Here is a 21,735-nt window from a genome sequence, read left to right on the forward strand (position 1 = left end):
CCAACTCTGAGAATAGATTAACGGCGATATATTTTTAATATTATTTTATATTTTTTATTGCGTGGTAAGAGTCTCGCGATAACGGCCCACCAATAATATATATTGCCTCACAGCAAGAAGGTTACTGGTTCAAGTCCTGGCTTGGCGAGTTGGCATTGGCATTTCTGTTTGAAGTTTGCATGTTCTCCCGTGTTAGTGTATAATAAGATTGCTGGTAAAATCTTGAAATTTATTTTCAAAATCACTAACATTGTAACATTTATACCTTAATTTTGAGGTTTCTGTTGTATAGATTGCATCTTGTTTATAAAAAATATGATCTTCATCTTCTTCCTCACTCCACATAATGTCCACATCTCAGATATTTCCATCTGCTATATGCTCAAGAACTTCAAGATCTGTATATTCTGTAGATTTTTTAAAAATGACAACATGCCGAGCTTTACAGCCATTTGATTAGATTACAATTGTCAACTCTCATGGACTGCAGGCTTTAAATTAGATGAAATGCTCAGCAACCACAAAAACATTGCCTGATATGTGATGTCTATTGTAATGGACACAGGATCCGAAGGGGTTAAGCAGTCAACTAATTGCTTTTTATGACTGTCTCTCTGTGTGTGTACTTTGTTTATTAATTAGATTTATTAGTTTACATTACTCTGAAAACTGCACATGCTTTCAAACAATGAATTGTCAAAGAAATAAATGACAGTTAACCGTATGTATGAAATATGGTGTCATTACTATGAAACGTTTCGTGTTGTTTTATATTGACTGTGACTGTCTAAAACCGTTTCCATTAACATGAATGTGGTGTTTTCCCCTCGTTTGGCCACCAGATGGCGCAAAAGCGCACCATTTTGACACTATTTACAAAATGGTTTCGCCTTCACTCGAGGGCAAACCAGCCCTTCCGGGACACAAACAAATCTCCCGCCGCCCATGTTTCCTCGTTTAAAAATAGATGTCCTTTATTAATTGAACCGATTCCTTTTCCTGTTCAAATTAATGAAGTTATTTACCTTCATTAGCTTGATAAAGCAATATATTATGCTGGCCTTTTTTTTTACAACTATTAAGAAACTTAGCTTCTATTTATGCTACTTTGTTGTGTACTGTTGTACTATGGGTAGGTACCCTACTTTAAGTTGATTTTATGAAGTATACTTAAGTAATGTTGAGGTATATTTAAGTATTCAGGCTAGCATTTATATTAACATCTATGTACTTGTAGAGTAAATGTATATGCTGCTTGAGACTAAATTGGCACACTTTGTAGAAAAAAGTGTACTTTTTAAGTGTATTACAAGTGGAAAAGTAGTACATTCTAAGTGCACAAGTAGTTCACAAATCAGTTTTTCATTTGTAGTGAACCTAATAGACATACGTGTTCACAAACCTACTGATTTTTTTAAATACAGAAATCTTTCTTAGTGTACTTTATTTGGTACACCTGTCCAACTGCTTGTTTACGCAAATTTCTAATTAGCCAATCACATGGCAGCGACTTAGGCATGTAGACATGGTCAAGACAATATGATGCAGTTCAAACCAAGCATCATGGTGATTTAAGTGACTTTGAACGTGGCATGGTTGTTGGTGCCAGACGGGCTGGTCTGAGTATTTCAGAAACTGCACTAGTAAATTTTTCATGCACAACCATCTCTAGGGTTTACAGAGAATGGTCTGAAAAAGAGAAAATATCCAGTGAGCGGCAGTTCTGTAGGAGCAAATGCCTTGTTGATGCCAGAGGTCAGAAGAGAATGGCCAGACTGGTTCCAGCTGATAGAAAGGCAACAGTAACTCAAATAAGCACTCGTTACAATCGAGGTCTGCAGAAGAGCATCTCTGAACACACAACACGTCCAACCTTGAGGCGGATGGGCTACAGCAGCAGAAGACCACACCGGCTGCCACTCCTGTCAGCTAAGAACAAGAAACTGAGGATACAATTCACACAGGCTCACCAAAACTGGACAATAGAAGATTGGAGAAACGTTGCCTGGTCTGATGAGTCTCCATTTCTGCTGCCACATTCGGATGCTCGAGTCAGAATTTGGCCTCAACAACATGAAAGCATGGATCCATCCTGCCTTTTATCAACGGTTCAGGCTGGTGGTGTAATGGTGTGGGGGATACTTTCTTGGGCCAATTAGTACCAATTAAGCATCATGTCAATGCTACAGCCGACCTGAGTATTGTTGCTGACCATGTCTATCCCTTTATGAGCACAGTGTACTCATCTTCTGATGGCTACTTCCAGCAGGATAACGCACCATGTCATAAAGCGTGAATAATCTCTTTCTTGAACATGACAATGAGTTTACTGTACTCAAATGGCCTCCACAGTCACCAAAACTCAATCCAATAGAGCACCCTTTGGGATGTGGTGCAATGGGAGATTCGCGTCATGGATGTACAGCCGACAAATCTGCAGCAACTGCATGATGCTATCATGTTAATATGGAGCAAAATCTCTGAGGAATATTTCCAGTACCTTGTTGACTCTTTCTGAAGAAGGATTAAGGCAGTTCTGAATGCAAAAGGGGGTCCAACACAGAACTAGTGAGGTGTACCTAATAAAGTGGCCGGTGAGTGTAGATCAACCAATATGATCAGTATTAAAATGTTTAAACCAAGAAATGTGTTCTTACACATATTTGAGAATCTGACTACCAAATGTTTCACAAAGAACATTGGTCAAGATGATCGTGCAGGACCTTTGTACATGGATATATCAGAGTGATAACACTGAATTGCCATAGGTAGGATTTGGGCTGCAGTGTGACATCTTAAACCCCAGAAATCAACACTTGTAGTTCAAACCAGTCATTCATTGTAGTTCTTAAAATTATATATATTTTAAAACCAAATATCTTCCTTCGGAGTGGACTTTGCGATTTGTAACTTTGTAGATCTTTTGTATGCCTAAACATAAACAGCACACACTGACTAACTTTCAAAAAGGGAAAACGCATTATAAGACCCCTTTATGTTTGATGTTGTGTTGAACCCATTAACACTACACTGTCCTGTGCTGACCTTTTCATTCATACCGCTGCACGTTCAGATGTGCAATTCATTAAGGAAGTCTCTGAACACGGACAGCCCCTTTTTCATCACACTTGTGTAGGCGTTTCTGTGCGCTGGGAGTCCCTATAGAGTGATAAGCCTGGCTGAAGTCAGGGGCCGCATTACTGGAACCCACACACACACACACACACATGAGAAGCTCTGTGGCCTAATTGTGCAACTTGGCTTAATTCCCAGACTGAACCCTGAAAAGAAAACATCTCATGTGAAGAGAATGCGTTCTCCTCTGGGCCAACAAAACATTTGCATCGATTGCTTTCTTGTTTTGGGGGAAAAACAGTGCTGGTCTTTTTATTTCTTTGAACATACTTAACCTAAAACCATGGTCTTATATTACAGGTTTCCAGTATATGGAAGCTGCGGTGCCTTTAAAGAGTCATTTCCCCCTGCACTCAGAGAGAATGTGTCCTATTCTGTGTGATATCTGTGAGAAACTTTCCATAAAAGTTCAATCTAAGAGGTCTCCCAAATTTAATCGCGTATATCACTTTAATAATCGATTATATCTTCACTAAGATTGAAGCAGATAGGGTTAGGGGTTAGGGTTATAACACAAGCAATATTAGCATAATAATGTAAATCTTGGAAGAAGCAGGCTTAATTCATGACCTCTTGCACCTGCCCAGCAGACACACAATGTCATAAGGCATTAATATTGGATTAGATTTAGGTCGCCATTTTATTTTGACATCCAATAACGACATCAAATGACGTTGATATTTTGTTGATTTTAGGTTGTGTTGGAAAGTGACCAAAATCTGATGTCGGGCCAACATCTTAAACCAACGTCATATTGGTTCTTAAACCAACGTCACTTATTTGTCAGGTATGGCAACCAAAATCCAACATCTGATAGACGTCATAGTGGTAACGTCTACACAATGTCTAGCTGTAATAATATTAGACATTGATATTTTTAGGTTGTGTTGGAAAGTGACCAAAATCTAATGTCGAGTCAACATCTTAAACCAATGTCATACTGATGTCAAATACTGACACTTATTCGTCAGGTATGGCAACCAAAATCCAACGTCTGATAGACGTCATAGTGGTAACGTCTACACAACGTCTAGCTGTAACACCATTAGATGTTGATATTTGGTTGTTTTTAGGTTGCGTTAAAAAGTAACCAAAATGCAATGTCTGTCTGACATTGGACACTGACGTCAGCCTGACGTTGATTTCTGACGTTAGGGTACAAAGTCAATCTGACATCATGTTGATGTCCTGTGACTGCTGAGTTTGAATCAGTTTTGTTTTTGACAGTGTTTGATAAAGCTGCATTATGTCATGGAACTGAACAATTCCATCTGAAAGAATTAATTTTAGCTAAGTTATTAGCAAATTTCAAGTTCAATAAAATACCAATTTCATCAAATATGTGATTATGGACCACAAAACGATAAATCACAAGTGTCAAATTTGGAAATTAAGATTTATGCATCACATAAAAAGCTCATATTTCAGTTGATGTATGATTTGACAGAGATGCAACTATTTTAACGTCTGAAACCTGAGGGTTCAAAAAACAAAAATCTAAATATTGGAAAAAATGGTCCAAATTAAGTTTTTAGTAATGCATAAAACCACTCAGAAATGAAGTTTTAATATATTTACACTAGTAACTTTACTAAATTTCTTTGTGGAACATGATCGTTGCTTAATAGTTTTTGGCAGGACATAACAATTTTGACTCATACAGTGTATTGTTGTCTATTGCCATAACTATATCTGGCAAGTTCTCAGGGTCAAATATAGTAACCATTGTTACATATAATGTGCATTTCAGTCATTCACAATGCAATACATTAGCAGCTGAAATGTAGTAGATACTTATGTTGATTTGTACAAGTCATTTGTTTTCCTTGTAATTAACTAAAAAGCAACCTACAGTTATGATTTACTTGAGTTGTAGCGCTCCCCTATAGCCAGATTTGGACACAAATTGGTGCATGTTTTCAGAATGACCCATTGTGTGTCTGGACCAAGTTTTGTTAAGTTTAGATGTAGCATTGAGCAGAAACAGGCCGATAAGTCAAAATAGATGCCTGTTGTTATATTTATCTGTTCATCTATTATAAAAAAAAGAGTTAATTTCACGGTTTTCTGTATCATGACATAAGAGCACTTTTGACAATCCCCAGTTGAGTGTTTGATTTGCACTGATGAACTATACTCACACTCTATACAATTTAAACATATGAACATCATTATTCTGTCTTCTGAGATAAACTCTATCTCCTCTTTAATGCTATGAGCTTTAATGCTACAAGCCCCAAATTTGGCCAAAAGCGGTGTTCTGCATTGGAGTTTGCGGCTATATCTTTTCAGAATTATCAGACTTCCATTTTTCCTATAAATCATATGTTTCATTAAGCAAATATTTCAATAAAATAACAAGGTAACGTAAATAAATGTCACGACAAGCTTTTGGAAATAAAACATATGTGGCCATTTTAATGTTGAAAGGCATATGTTGCAGTGCAAACAGTCTTTGGCAAAAAAAAAAAAAAACACATTACAAAATATAGGAATCATTTTGACCACTTGTTTGAGCGCGTTCAGTCTTGCAGGGCAGTGCATTTCCATGGCAGGTGGGCACAGTTTGGTTTGGGGGAAGAGCCTGGTTGGCCATTAAGAAAAGTCACAAAACACAGATAAAATGAAGAGTCGAATGCAGGTAAAACATTGTAAAATCAGCAAAAATACTGTCAGCTGTAATGATACAAGTAAACGGTGATCATGTGAGGTTTGATCAGGACACTGGAATGTTTTCAGATAGATAGATAGGATAGACAGATATATATGGCTTTAATTTCAGTGAGAATGGGTTCAAAACATAAAACAAAAGTGGAAGAAGTGTTGTACAAATGTGTGTGTGTGTGTTAATATCATGTAATTTCCTCACCAAGACTGGATTTATTTGACAAGAAATACAGTAGATTGTATTATAAAAAAGATTACCAATTGGAAATGCGCTCTTCTGCTTATTCACTATCTGTCATTTATTTAAGTGATTAAAGCCGAATTTTCAGCATCATTACTTCAGGTTTCTGTGTCAGATGATCCTTCAGAAATCATTCTAATTATTTGATGAACGAGTACAACTCATTATTATTATTAGTAGTAATAGTAGTAGTTTCTGTAAACCTTGCTAAACAGCCATTTAGAAATCTGGGGTGGGCAAACGTTAACTCTGCAAGGATACATTAACATTAAAAGTGACAAAAAAAAATGTATTTATAATGTTAGAAAAGATTAGAATCTTGTTTGTTGGAGCTTCTAATTCCAAAAATATCAATGAAACGATTATTAATAGTTAAAGGGATCCCAGCAGGCACACAACGTCATAATATTAGGTTAGATTTAGGTCGTGGCATCAGGTGTCTAAAATTCAATGTCTAGCCAGAATCTAAGGACTTTATTTTGACGTCCAATAATGACGTCAAATGATGTTGATATTTTTAAGCTGTGTTGGAAAGTAACCAAAATCCAACGTTGAGCCAACATCTTAAATACTGAAATACTGACATTTATTCATCAAGTATGGCAACCAAATCCAACACCTGATAGACGTCATAGTGGGAACGCCAAGCTGTAACATCATTAGATGTTGATATTTGGTTGATTTTAAGTTGGACATTGATGTTGACCTGACATTGGGTTCCTACGCCAACGCGATTTTCATTTCCAAACAAAAAGCGCTGACATTAGGGTACATCGTCACCTGATGTCCTGTGCCTGCTGGGATAGTTCATCCAAACATTTACTCACAATTTAATCACCTTCAAGTAATTATAAACCTTTCTTTCTTCTATTAAACACAAACGAAGGTATTTTGAAAAATATTTGACCTCCATATAAAGAAATATAACGTAGGTCATTAGTTACAGGTTTCCAGCATTCTTCAAAATATCTTCTTTTAAGAGTTCCCACTTAGATATGCTTGGCGTATAAAGCAGCTTTCCCGGGAGAGAACCCTGAGCTCGGAGATATTTGAGCCCAGGGCTCCCGCCCGGTCGATAAGCATATCAGGAGATCCGAGATCAGGTAGGTCTCAAGAGCTCCCCCTTTAGAAAAGGGAGGAAAAGGAGGAGATGGGGTGGAAGGGGGGATTCTTCCAAACGAAGATAGAAACAGTAGGGAGAAAATGATCCGTTTATAGTAAACTAGGATCACTCTGATTGGATTATTACTGATTACAGATGAGTGGCCAGACGTGCTCAATCATATCACGTGCTCCTCTCGAAATTAGTTTATGAAACGTCACTTAGTGTTCGAGAGAAGAAAGAAACAGGTATAAATGATGACACAATTTTCAGTTTTGTGTGAACTAACCTTTTAAGAGCACTAAAATAAACAAATAATCAGCATATTACAATGATTTCTGAAGAGTTGAACTAGCATTTTATCATATTCGACTAGAAATGCGTTAGTGTTTTTAACTGTCTATTTTTGCGCTGACGAATGCAGTCTTGATAGGCATAAAATTGCTATTTTTCTCTGGTTTAACAGATATTAAACTAGTGAATCCTGAAAAACTGAATGTCAAATGTGACAAATACTATGTAGAAATAGTGGAAAATAATACAATGAAGAAACATGTGGTCCGATTGACTCTTTTGAGCTTAAATGATACCGTATTCTCTAGTGCAGGGGTCACCAAACTTGTTCCTGGAGGGCCGGTGTCCTGCAGATTTTAGCTCCAACTCTAATCAAACACACCTGAACAAGCTAATCAAGGTCTTACTAGGTATACTTGAAACACCCAGGCAGGTGTTTTGAGGCAAGTTGGAGCTAAAACCTGGAGGGACACCGGCCCTCCAGGACCAAGATTGGTGACCCCTGCTCTAGTGATTCCTCAAAAAAAAAAAAAAAAATTCATCCAACAAATCAGATTAAAAAACATTTCCAAGTATCTCCAAAGTGAACACTGAGTGAGTGTCTGAAGTGAAGGATTGTGATGAGGCTCGAGCGTTTACATTGATTCCAAACGAAAGGAAATCTGGACCTTCATTCATGAGCATCAATACTGTGCTGGTAAAAGTATGGTAACACCTTAAAAAGAGACGTCTTCCCAAACGCTTCGCCCAAACCAAAGACATCATTACAGCTTTCTGTAGAGATGAAGCAGAGAACACCAGCTCTCAGAAAACCCGCAGTCGCCAGAGGGAAACAAACATTCGCTGATCAGTAGAGTTTTCCCCCCCATCGTCATCGCACAGATTGTTGAATTCACATTTTTCTCCACATGAGAGGAAGATAAGAGAAAGCGGAAACTAATGCTGATCCTACGCACCACAAACAAAGCAAAAGCACGAGAGTGACTATACGCGACGACAGGATTTCGCTCAGATGTGGTTTTTAAAAGCACATAATGAGTGTATATACTGTATTGCTTATCGCAGAACAATTCAAATGCCTGAAATAACACCCGGGTTAAAAAAAATTGATAATAAAAATAATAATTGATAGCACCAGTTCTTTAGCATCTCCAAACCTGAGAATGCTTCTTCCACCAAAACCAGCAGAAAATGAGACGCTCTGGTCCTGCTGAGATGTCCTGCAGAATTGAGCTATATTACGAACACAAACACACACACACTTCAAATCATAGCTAGGCCCAAATTTAGGAGTTACTTGAGTTGCATGTAACATTTTCATCTATTTGGATTACACGGCTTTATCAAATAATACTTTGGTCCTATTATTCCCCTTTTACAAGATGTAAAGCAAGTTTCAGCTCAAAATAGCACAGATAATGTTTTCTAACTCTCTGAATCTGATCACTTTGATCCTAACTGTGGTGTTTTTGTGACTGTTGCTTTAAATTCAAATGAGATTGTGCTCTTTTCTGAAGAGGGCGGAGCTACAGATGCCTGTGTGTCAGCATAGTGGCAGATTCAAAAACAAGACTAACGTCCTAGTGTATACTCCATCAGCTGTTTTCATGTCTGTCAGCTGAATAATGCGCAGGTTAGTATATACTCCATCAGCTGTTATCGTTACTGTCAGCTTTGTATTTGACAGTTTGGCGCCATCTTGTGTCTGAATAATATGCAGGTTAGTGTATACTACATCAGCTGGTTTCGTTTCTGTCAGCTTTGAGATTTTGGCTGTTTGGTGCCATCTTGTGTCTGAATAATGCACAGGTTAGTGTATACTCCATCAGCTGTTTTAGTTTCTGTCAGCTTTGTGTTTTTGACTGTTTGGCGCCATCTTGTGTCTGAATAATGTGCAGGTTAGTGTATACTCCATCAGCTGTTTTCATTACTGTCAGCCTTGTGTTTTTGATTGTTTGGCGCCATCTTGTGTCTGAATAATGCGCAGGTTAGTGTATACTCCATCAGCTGTTTTCGTTTCTGTCAGCTTTGTGTTTTTGACTGTTTGGCGCCATTTTGTGTCTGAATAATGCACAGGTTAGTGTATACTCCATCAGCTGGTTTCGTTTCTGTCAGCTTTGAGATTTTGACTGTTTGGCGCCATCTTGTGTCTGAATAATGTGCATGTTAGTGTATACTCCATCAGCTGGTTTCGTTTCTGTCAGCTTTGAGATTTTGACTGTTTGGCGCCATCTTGTGTCTGAATAATGTGCATGTTAGTGTATACTCCATCAGCTGTTTCTGTCAGCTTTGTGTTTTTGACTGTTTGGCGCCATCTTGTGTCTGAATAATGCGCAGGTTAGTGTATACTCCATCAGCTGGTTTCGTTTCTGTCAGCTTTGAGATTTTGACTGTTTGGCGCCATCTTGTGTCTGAATAATGTGCATGTTAGTGTATACTCCATCAGCTGTTTCTGTCAGCTTTGTGTTTTTGACTGTTTGGCGCCATCTTGTGTCTGAATAATGCGCAGGTTAGTGTATACTCCATCAGCTGGTTTCGTTTCTGTCAGCTTTGAGATTTTGACTGTTTGGCGCTATCTTGTGTCTGAATAATGCACAGGTTAGTGTATACTCCATCAGCTGGTTTCGTTTCTGTCAGCTTTGAGATTTTGACTGTTTGGCGCTATCTTGTGTCTGAATAATGCACAGGTTAGTGTATACTCCATCAGCTGGTTTCGTTTCTGTCAGCTTTGAGATTTTGACTGTTTGGCACCATCTTGTGTCTGAATAATGCACAGGTTAGTGTATACTCCATCAGCTGTTTTAGTTTCTGTCAGCTTTGTGTTTTTGACTGTTTGGCGAATTAAGCGATTCAGCTAAATGGATGAAAATGGTTAAAAAAATGTCTTACTGTGATTTTTAAATCCATGAACAAAAACTAAAATGTCACGCTGCTGTTTTTGACTGTTTGGTGCAGTCTTGTGAACGATTAATATGTTAGTTTCTGTTAGGTTTGCGCTTGTTACTGAATGAAAATTAAATGCAAATCTGCATAATCGTTCACTGAGCTATAAAGAACATAAGTGATTCAGCTAAAAGGATGAAAATGGTAAAAGAAAACTAAATCAAAGTAACCCAAATGGATGGAAGTTTACATGTAAACCAAATCTTCAATTCTTTTTCCGAATGCACCTGCCTGAAGGTTTCAAGTATCGCTGAAGGCTTTGGTTTGGTTATTGCGCTGTGTGTTGCAGGAAAACGTCCCTCAGGACTGCAGTCGCCCCTCATCGCTGGTCTTGTAAATGAGCACTTGGGTAATAATCTCCTGGTTAAAAGGCCTGAGGAGGAAAAAACAGGGTCCCGCATTCATCACTTTTGAGGACAGTGTGTTTTTGGTTCTTTGTCACTGACATCTGAGGATATGCGAATGGAAATACCAATACATGACAAACAACAGAAAACCCTGAAACAGAAGTGTGTAAGAAACGCAGATGTGTTAGGTCTGGAGTCCTGAGGGTTTTGTTCATGCTGCTGTGGGCTGGTTGAGGCAGACGGGGCAACACGAGCCACTGGGCATCACGGGCGTCTCACACACCACCGGCGCACACCTCTCCACGAAACACGTCACCTGCGCCGACTAAAACAGACAGAGACACACAAACACTAAGCTAAGTAACATCTAGGTGGTTGTTATCACAGATTACTACACGGCTGTCTGGAATACTCAATTCTGATTGGTCAGTCGCAAAATTCCAAGGTATTATTTCCAGATAACAACCGCTGAATAACATATATCAGGTACGTCAGCATTCCAAGTCTAAAAGGCAATAAATTACAACAAAAAACCCCCTAATTAGTGGAATCTCATCTTGTTTTCTGATTTAAACAAGTGTTAAAATCTTAATATTATTATAATAATAGCAAAGAGAGCAAAGCTAGTATAGATACTAACCAAAAGCAAGATTGAATCATTTTAAATATTCAATATCTATATTTATCGATGTTTTTGACAACACTATAACAAATGATGAATTAATTATCAGCTAATGCTTATTAAATGATAAGCACTGTTCACAGTTATTATAAAGTTACACATTTTCTGGCTCATTTGAGTGAATATACAGTTGTGCTCATAGGTTTACATAGCCTGGCAGAATTTCTGATTTACTTTTTCAGAGAATATAAATGATAACACAAACACCTTTCTGTCATTCATAGTCAGTATAAAGCCATTGTTCAGTTTATGCACATTTAAAAGAGGTGTTGAACGATTATGTCGTCTCTGATTTAGAAGAAAAGGTGTGGCGTATTTAGTGAGTCACGCAACCGTGAATCAGTTCAGAATCAACTGAATGAATAAATCGAAAGTAAATCAGTTCAGAGATGGCGATGTGAAAGCAGAGGTCCTACAATCTCGTCTGTAACGCAGCAAATACTGTCGATTATTGTCTCGTTCTGTAGCACCTTCACTTTGTGAACTACAGACGAGTGTCTTATAATCTGGACTGACAGCGGATGGGTTTTAATAACGCTTACAGGCGGTGCTGAAGTTTAGCTCGTGACGATCTGCGTCATTGAGAAACAACCACATATGTGCAAGAGTCGTATGAAGCAGCATCATAATTATTAAGCACCATCCACTACTGACTGAAATTCATAGAGGTGAAGTTGGTTTTATATTCGGATATTCAGACATTCTCCTTAATAATATAATATCAGAAAAGTATTCTTTGCAAATTCTAAATAGGGAATCATATTAGAAGCAAATGACTATCAAAGTACAACATTGTTCACAGTGAATTAGATAGTGCTAATGTTGTTTAGAAGTCATACTTGCATGCTAATTCCGATCGAATATTCAACGTAACATGGTAAACAATATAGTGACTGCTAAATGAACGAAGTGATAGAGGTAAAGTTGGTTTTATTCGCACATTCGTTCATTTAGAATCACAAAGCCAAATTGACCTGTCATTGGCTACAGCAGAATAAAGGGAACCTTCTAGAATGGCCATCTCCGTCTCCTGTTCTCAATATTATTGAGCCACTCTGGGGAGACCCTAAACGTGCAGTTCATGCAAGACAGCCCAAGAAGTCTTTTGTCAAGAAGAATGGGCAGCTTTACCATCTGAGAAGAGAAAGAGTCTCATCCACATGCTAAAGGGGGAAATACACGGTACTAAGAACTGGGGTCTGTAAACTTTTGATCAGGGTTATTTCTGTTTCATTATGATTTAAAAAGAGGAAACTCAGTTGTTGGACAATAAATGGCTTCAGCCAAACACTAACCATGAGTGAAAGAAACTCTTTTCTGTTATTATTGAAAAAATGTGCAGAAAATCCTCAATTCTGCCAGGGGATGTAAACTTATGAGCACAACTGTACTTTCTATGTGAATACATTTTTTGATTTATGCACATTTGGCATTTCCATCAATCAATTTTTCTGCAAATGGAGCGAGAGCAGTGATGGACTTACTTTACACTGACACACAGTGCAGGGGTTTTTCTTCCAGCTTTCTCCAGCTGCCCGCTCTCTCCCGTCCTCATCTGCACAGTCTGTCCGGCTCACACGCCCTTCAAGTCTTTTAATCTGAGCATTCCCACAGAGAAAAAAACCCACTCATTTTACTCAAAGCCATTTACCGTTGCATTACAGTCAATGCTCTATTCTATATGAATGCACTGAATATTACAACATGTAAGAACAATTAATAGTGGTTCACCAGAAAATCCGTCAAGCTACTGTAGCAAATGCACTAGCAACTTTACAGTTCCCATGCTATCTCTCACCAATTCATAACTTTTGCATCTGTGTGCTTTCTGTTTTTATGTTTTAGTGTTGGTAATGTCCCACATTGTCCCACACAAACTTGTCCTGCATTAAGTTTATTTGGTGAGGGTCACGGAAAAAGCATCCCTGTCAGATTATACTCAACTCATTCACCAGCATGAGGATAATTAGGTGGATTACTGTGTGGTAGGCTGGAGGAGAACTGGCGTAGAGTAGGTAATCGGGTACCAACATCTACAGACCAAGACCAAGGACATTATCACGGGCCCTGCATGCACAAGCAGGGATATTTTGAGGAAACCTGCTGTGCCCTTAAAGCCTTGGGCAACACACATGGATCTGCAGGTCAGAGCGGTGCATCTCTGCACAACAAGGCGGTTCTGCAAGCACTGACACGCTTAACAAATGAGACCACAGTGAAGGATTAAAGCTGTAACAAAGCTTCACTAGACCACAGATGGAGCCCAAGTGAGCACACTTTCAGCAAAACAAACAAACTAAAATGACACCCCTGTCACTAATAATCACGCCCTACTAATCAATTACAAAATAATCGTTAGGTCCAGCCTCATTTAATAATACGTCATATTAATTATTTGGTTATTTACCCAAATAGTGATTATTTCTCACTGGTTATTTTACTGTATTACACACTGTTTACTAATGACAGCTCTTTGTAAAGTGTAATATTCCAATTCTTTTGCAATTTAAGTTTATTTGTGAATATTTGTTTACTCTGTTGTTCAGTTCAGTTCAAATCAAACGCTCAGTGACATTTATATTAACTGAACACTATCAGTACGGCAGGTAAATTGTGTCCCCCGACCTGTTTCCGTAAACTTGTGATGGTTTTCTGCATGTCCGTAACAAAGTCCTGGAAATCTTTAGCGGAAGGTTCAGTGCTTGACTTTGGCAACACAGTTATATTTACTGCAGCATCTTCCAAAGTGCTGAAAAACAAAAAGAACTGTAATGTATCTCATCAACTTTTCCACACACACAGACACACACACACACACACACACACACACACGCACACGCACACGCACACGCGCACGCGCACACACACACACACACACACACATATATATATATTAATATGTAGAGAAACAGTAGATTATTTGTCAACTCTGTTACTGTGATATTTCAGTCAATTTCAGTTAATCACATGATAGAAATACATCAAATTGTGTTTTAGACATGCCATGTGGTGTCTGGTTTGAGGTTAGCATCTTGAGCTAAAGCACAAATTAGTGGAAAACTCAACTCTGTTACCGTCAACTCAACTCCGTTACCGTCAAGTCAACTCCGTTACCGCTAACTCAACTCCGTTACCGCTAACTCCACTCCGTTACCGTTAACTCAACTCTGCTACCGTCAACTGAATGAAAAATGCATGAAATGTGCCCAGATTTCTGAAATGAGTCGCAGGTATGTACAGAAACACACTAGAAGTAATTTTTTTGTGTTAATTCTTTTAGTTAACTAATGTTAATAAACTGTAAAGCAGATTGCCTGTAATAGGAAATATTAGTTCACCTGCTGTTTTCTGTGAGGTTGTTGGCAGGTTTTTTCTCTTCTGCATAGCTGTGCTCTGCTGACCTCCGACCTCTGAAGTGAAACGACAGGGCGTTGAACTGACCTTTAGTGCGGCAATCTGCAGGTGCAAGAGATTTTATTTGAAGGTGGAAACACAACACAGATTAATGCCACTGTGTTGGGTTTTTACAATATGTAATATAAGTCTCAGGTGTGCCTGTAAAGATTCAGCACAAAATACATTCTGGACCATTTATTTGTTTTTCCATACTGAAAAACACCAGAGTAAACCTTGAAAACCACAAAGTAAACCCCAAAATAAACCTTGCATTTTGCAAATGTGAAAAAGTGTTTGCTCCTTACTGATTTCTTTTTTTTTAACATGCTTTACAAGAAGCCTGCCACAGTGTAGTCTCGTACCTTCACAGCAGTCCTGCCACATGCGGAGGTCCATCTTTGGTAAATCGGCACAGTTTCCATAACCATGTGGGAGGTCGGCCACGCTGAAAGCATCTGATTGGATGCGGGTGATGTTGTCTCCATTATCACACAGCACTCTGGATAGTGATGTCTGCTTCAGCTGGGTCAACTGTGCAGGACTGAAGGAGCCTGGGTTCTCATACCAAAATCTGCAATATAAAAAATACGTTAAAATAACAAATATAATTTATGTTGCATTTCTGAAATTAAAGAACTATGATAAAGAAAAGCGTGTGCAATATATAGTCTACATTTAATTTTGTCTAGGCTGCAGGGAGCCACAGCAGCACACCTAAAATATTCAGTTTTGGGGGAACTATCCTTTAAACCCAAAAATGGGAATGATTTCATAAATTACTCACCTTATGCTGGTGGTCAGCAAACTTTGCAGCAATCTTTTTAAGATCATGCCACAGAATCTCATTTGGATTCAGGTCAGGACTTTGACTGAGCCACTCCACTCATTTTGTTTTTGACTAATGACATTAAAGTGTGACAAGAACAAAAGAAGATATTTTGAAGAAAGCTGGAAACCTGTAACAATTGACTTCCATATTTGTTTTTACTACTATGGAAGCCAATGGTTACAGGCTTTCAGCTTTCATTAAAATATCTTCTTTTGTGTTCATCATAACTCGTAAATCTTTGGAACCACTTGACTGCGAGTTCAGTACTTTTTTCTTTTTCAAGAGTTCACACTTAGCTGATGATTGGTAATAAGCTAGTTTGGCATGCTGTCCCGGAAGAGAGCCCTGAGCTCATGAGATCCTCGAGCCCGGGGCTACCTCCAGTTTGAAGGGCGAGAGGGGAGTAGATCTCGAGAACCCCCCTGCTGCCTAAGGATTGCTATGAGGGTGTGTTGCTGGTGGAATTTGACTATGGTGCTGATTTGGTTTAGTCAATGTGCTTTTGTCTCATGTTTTTGTACTGTGGGAGGAAATCGGAGGACCCGGGGAAAACCCACATGAGCACGGGGAGAACATGAACTCCACACAGAAATGCCGACTGGCCGGGTAGACACCCAAACCAGAAGCATTCTTGCTGTGAGGCCACAGTGCTAGCCACTAGGCCGCAGTGCTGCCCTATAGAGGAAAAAGAGGAGGAGAGAGGGTGGAAGGGGGGATTCTTCAAGACGAAGATGACTAGAGGTACGATGCTTGGTTATTTATACTGAGTTAGGAATCGTCTGATTGGTGGTTCGTACATTAGCTTGACTCGGGGCCAGCCATGTCAATGATAAGCACGTGATCCTCTTGAAATTAGTTTAGAAATAAACTTCACTTGGGTGAACCAGTCCCTTTAAAATTTCTCTTAAAACTGTAGAGGAACAAAAGGTCTAGTGTGGAATCAAGTCTTACCGGTCTCCATCTCTTAGGCGCTTGAACTGTGTTGCCAGTAAACACATTAGAGTTGGTCCCAGTCTGCTGCCAGGCACCAGCTCTTCCGCCATCAGTGCAGGAAACAAATCCACATTCAGAGGTGTGCCATAAAGCCTGGAGAAGATCAGAATATTACTACCAGAACAAATGGCATTAAAATCTCAATAGATCTGTTTGATGCTAACCTTTGAAGCTTCTCCCGCACACTGGGGTTCTGGATCTCATTCTTCAGATCCTCAAAGTTCTGTGCAGACGTGAGGTTGCAGAACACCCTGTAGTCATTATAGGATGGTATACCGTGGTCACGGCCCCTTTGGATATTCATCGCCGCTAGGTCAAGCGCCACCGCGTGTGCCATTGAAAAAAGCCGTTCGGTTAGTTCGGTGTTCAGCAGTTGAGTTGACATTCGCATTTTCCCTGCCACTCCAAACAAACCACGAAGCAATGGATCGATGCCTCCTTCGTTTACAATACGGAAGGGCGAGAAAAAAGCCTTGTGTAGTGAGATGTGCCCTTGCTGGATGGGCTGAAAGTTTTCGTCAAGTCGATACAGAATTGGGTTAATGAGCGTATGGCCAAAACGGAAGGCCGCAGTAGCGAAAGCGTTGAGGATGCCAGCATTTATATTGGGATTATATCCATCATAGTCCCCCATTATCCTCATGCCAGCCTCGCCCAGGATTTTAGGCAGCCATTGGCTGTAGGTTATATGCTGCATCTGGGCTCCGACAATCTTTCGCGCCTCATGGTAAATGGTGTCGCCATCCCAATGTGGGTTAAGACGAAGCAGCTCGCTTGCGATGCGGTTATGTTCACGCAACCACACCGTATGCATCGCCGTCAACCCGAGCTGCTCATTAGCACGATGGTCACCGGCTAGAAAGCAAGGAATGGGACTCTCGTTTTCATCCCGCATGCACTCTGTTGGTGGCCCGGTGGCAAACGGGAGCAGAGGTTTTCCAGTTCGTTGAACAATCCCCTGCCGCAACATGCCTCTATGGCTGGCTAAATCACGGATCTCTTCAGCCTCGTGTTGCGAGCTGCCGTAAACATTAGATGCATCGATGTAGGAAGTAAGCTGGTTCATCTGCTCACGCGGGTACACTGAGTTCATAAGTAAAGAAGTCATTCCGCTGCCGCAAACGGGACTGGAGCGCACAAAGAACATGCAGCGTGCCCCATTGCGCCGCTGCCGTGGGTCGTTGGGTGGGAACATTATGGGAAAACAAGGAGGGTCATTGGTGCACACTGAGGTGCACAGCTGTCCGTCGGAGAAACGGGATTGGCTTAGGGATACAACGGTTGAGTCTAGATCATGGTCTAAGAACTGCCCCCACTGCATTAGCATGTGAGTGTATCGGTCGTCTGGTGTAATGGTCTCTGTGCCGATCATGGTGGTGGAGACCAGCCGTGGAAGTGGCAGCGGGTAGCCGTTGTGCCATCGCTCAGTGGTGCCGCGTGGGAGATTAAAGCCATTGTCGTAGACGGGCTTTAGCAAGCGCTCAAAGGGAGTGAGAGACGCTCCCCACATGGGGTGCTGCAGGTTGTTACACGTGCCGTCATGTGTGCGATACTTCTGGTGGAAGCAGATATCCGAGCAATTGTTGATGCGCCGATGGGCTGTGCAGCCAGACAGGTTAGCGATCATATCCAGGAAACGCGGAGACACCAAGTCATTGTAGCGGTAGGCTGTCAATAAACAGTTAAAAGGAAATGTCAAATGACACATTTATATAATTAGCATTTTGTTGTGCTTTATAAATGAAAAAAGCGCAAACACATATATTTATACGTATAAACACACATACGCATACTTGTTTGTATGTTTTACTAGGACTCCCTATAGGTGTAATGTATTTTATACTGTTAAAAAATGTTTATTATTTGGCATTACCAGCCTGATCTCACGAGAAAACGTAAGTATTTTACGTTTCGTCAGTTTAGTGGCTAATTCAAACGAATTCGTACGAGTTCAGTCGTACGAAATTGTACGGTTTTAAAAAGGAGGCGTGGCACCTAACCCCACCCCTAAACCCAACAGTCATTGGGGGATGAGCAAATCGTACGAAAATGTACGAATTAGATCGTACGAATTCATACGAATTAGCCACTAATCGAAAAAGTTACGAATTGCCGTGAGATTGTCTTGGCATTACCTCTACCTCTAAAACCCAACCCTCAGAGGAAACCTGTGGCATATGTTGAATGTTAAAAGACCCCATTAATTAGGATTTCTAAGCATGTTGAAGTATGAGGACACAAGGCAAGTCCTCATTAACCACCTTAATAAATTTCAAGTAGGTCATACCCATGTCACTATACAAGTGTGTCCTCGTAAACCCTATAAACAAACATACACACACACACACACACACACATAGGAAATGTTAAATTTATTTACAAATGAATAATTTGGTTTTATTAATATTTTGTTGTGCTTTGTAAAAGTAAAAAAGCATACAGACATACAGTTCCTATACAGTTCCTATAGAAAATCATCATACCGCTAAGAAATAATGATTTTATTTATCATACAGCTTAAAATCTAATCAAATTCCAAATTATCAAGCCTTTGAAATGTTTTTAACTTACTACAACTTTACCCCGAAGCTCTTTTGAAAGCAGGGAGTAATGCAAGTAAAGCTATAGATGTTCACAGGGTGTGATTTTCACTGTATATTTATACGTATAAACACACATACACATCATATGAGGACTCTCCATGTGTTTTATACGGTAAAAAACTCTTATTATATGGCATTACCTCTACATCTAAAACCAAACCTTCAGAAGAAACCTGTGGCAAATGATGAGTGTCAAAAGATCACATTAATTATGATTTTTAAGCATGTTGAATTATGAGGACACAAGGCATATTCTCATTAAACATCTTAATAGAGTACAAGTAGGTCATGCCCATGTCATTATACAACTGTGTGTCCTCGTAAACCCTCTAACTAGGCCCACTGTGCGCGCAGAATTCTGCAGATTTCCAGCCCATTATTGATTCTGTTCATTTAGTTGTGTAAATGTGTGTAAATCTATATTTATTCAGTTTTTAAATTAATTACAGTGATATTATTGACTAATATGAAAATATTGATATGATTTATGAACAGTGCAGTTTGTACAGTAATATTTTCTGTCTTTTAGTAGAGATATTATATGAGAGACTTGATTTGTTTACCAAATAAAGTGAATCTAATTGAATTTGCATTGTAAACATTAAATAAAAGTTAAAAAGGTATTACTTTTTATTTCATATATTAAGGATTTTGGTTATGATACTCCCAAAATAATTCCGTAGAAATCTGCAGAGTTTTAACACAATTCTGCACAGAAATAGCAAAAAACGTCCGCCTGGCTCTACCTATAACCAAGTACACACACACACACACGCACACACACACATATCCTTGTTAGATTGAACAAAGGGGCATATACACAGGGACTAACAAGATAACAACACAATGGAAACATTGAACGGGATGTGGCACAGGTAACAAAGGAAGGTGAACAAAGCAAAAATACAAGAGCTACAGTTATTGCTGTTCTCTAACTTTGATTGCGGTGTTTTCCACAAAATAAAGCTTATTTTAGACTCGCACTTTATACATTTATTATTCAACTGCATATATGTAGTTTCCAAAAACATACATTCTTTTAAAGTATATTCATCATGAAGTGAACTAATTTTCACAAGTCGAATAATTCAGGTAATAGTGTCTGGATTAATGGAGTTGTGTCGACCTCTTCTTGGTATGTCAGTGAATGTGTCCAGAGGGTAAATGCTCAGATTGGGACAAAGCTTGTCCAAACACGTGGGGCCATTTTGCCATAGTGTGGCAATGAAAGCTGTGCTGTTGTCATAACCAGAAAAAACAGTGAGCACAAAGCACCGTAGTGTCTGCTGACAATTTATTGAAACAAAAAACACATTTAGTACCAGATGTGCATTTTAAAGGTGCCATAGAAGGAAATTCTGTATATTCCTAGGCATGTCTGAGTAATGAGTTCAGTACATAAAAAAATAACAACATCCCATTAGCCTCAAACACTATTATTTCCACATTCACATGCGAGTATTGCATTGCACATTGGATCATTAATATGCACGCCCCATGTTGCATTTGATTGGTCACAATATTTCCTAGTGAGATTACAACAATGCAGTTTTTTTTCCTTATATTTTACGTTTATCTAAGCTTATAATAAACCATGTATGTGAAACTCTTATTTTTAAACAAGCAGCCATGCGTCTCAACTCTTTACAGCTTGTCAGGACGCAAAATGCAGGATATACAGATTACGAATTTATTAAGCACCACCCTGAAGATGCATAAGGTCTGTTTAATGGTATCTCTTGTTAATGTAGCGTGTATATTCTGAAATGTGCCAGGTATGTTTGTAATGAGGCAACAAACACATGTAAGATGCTGAGTATGAGTGTTTAATGCATGTTTATGCATCCATGTCACTCAGCTCTGTGGTTTTTCTGGAGTGAAACGACGTCAATAAACTTGATCTGTTTATGCAGAGGTTAATAGGTTAAAATAGGTAAAAACTCCAAAATACAACTCTGTCAGCCCCTATTTGTCGAGTATAATTATAATTTAGCCTATATTTCATTCACAACACAATTTAGGAGCAAACTTTTAATTTAATTTTATTTTATTTCACTCACTCCTAGCTAAACGTTGAAAATATTGTCATTTAACAAGGAATCTACACGAGCTGCGGAGCATCAATGCAGAGCTCATTAATATGCATAACCCAAGGTGTATAATTAAACTACTACTATAATTATATCTACTCTAATCAAGGATAATTAAAAGTATCTTCTGCACGGTGGCAGAAATATATAGCGTTTGCAGATACCTGTCCCGTTGGTGTCCACCATGAGCCCCTGGTTGACGTGCCTCTGGATGAGAAGAAGGGTCTGCTCAAAGATCTCTCCAGCTCGGGCCTGCTCCACTGTGTAGGGGTCCCGCGGGTATCGAAACAGAGCTAGGAGCTCGGCGGGGGTACGAGGAGACCTGATGATGATAGAGAATGGGTTAACAAGACAGATTCAGCGCAACCTAAAGACATGCATCACGTCTAACAGGCTAATAGTCTAATTTAATT

General features: G+C 39.2%; 1 protein-coding gene across 1 annotated transcript in view; it reads right to left on the reverse strand.

Moving 5' to 3' along the window:
* Window positions 1-5,524: 5,524 nt before the first annotated feature.
* Window positions 5,525-21,735, reverse strand: part of LOC130244857 (peroxidasin homolog) — an 85,562-nt gene continuing 69,351 nt past the window's right edge. The window contains exons 16-23 of the mRNA XM_056477409.1: window positions 21,487-21,644; window positions 16,794-18,297; window positions 16,588-16,722; window positions 15,170-15,378; window positions 14,750-14,867; window positions 14,037-14,160; window positions 12,896-13,009; window positions 5,525-11,054 (exon numbers count right to left, since the gene is read on the reverse strand). Coding sequence (XP_056333384.1) covers window positions 10,941-11,054; window positions 12,896-13,009; window positions 14,037-14,160; window positions 14,750-14,867; window positions 15,170-15,378; window positions 16,588-16,722; window positions 16,794-18,297; window positions 21,487-21,644 — 2,476 coding nt within the window. The 3' untranslated portion in view covers window positions 5,525-10,940. The remainder of the gene's footprint in view (window positions 11,055-12,895; window positions 13,010-14,036; window positions 14,161-14,749; window positions 14,868-15,169; window positions 15,379-16,587; window positions 16,723-16,793; window positions 18,298-21,486; window positions 21,645-21,735) is intronic.

This window comes from Danio aesculapii, chromosome 17, assembly GCF_903798145.1.
Source record: "Danio aesculapii chromosome 17, fDanAes4.1, whole genome shotgun sequence".
NCBI classification, from domain to species: domain Eukaryota; kingdom Metazoa; phylum Chordata; class Actinopteri; order Cypriniformes; family Danionidae; genus Danio; species Danio aesculapii.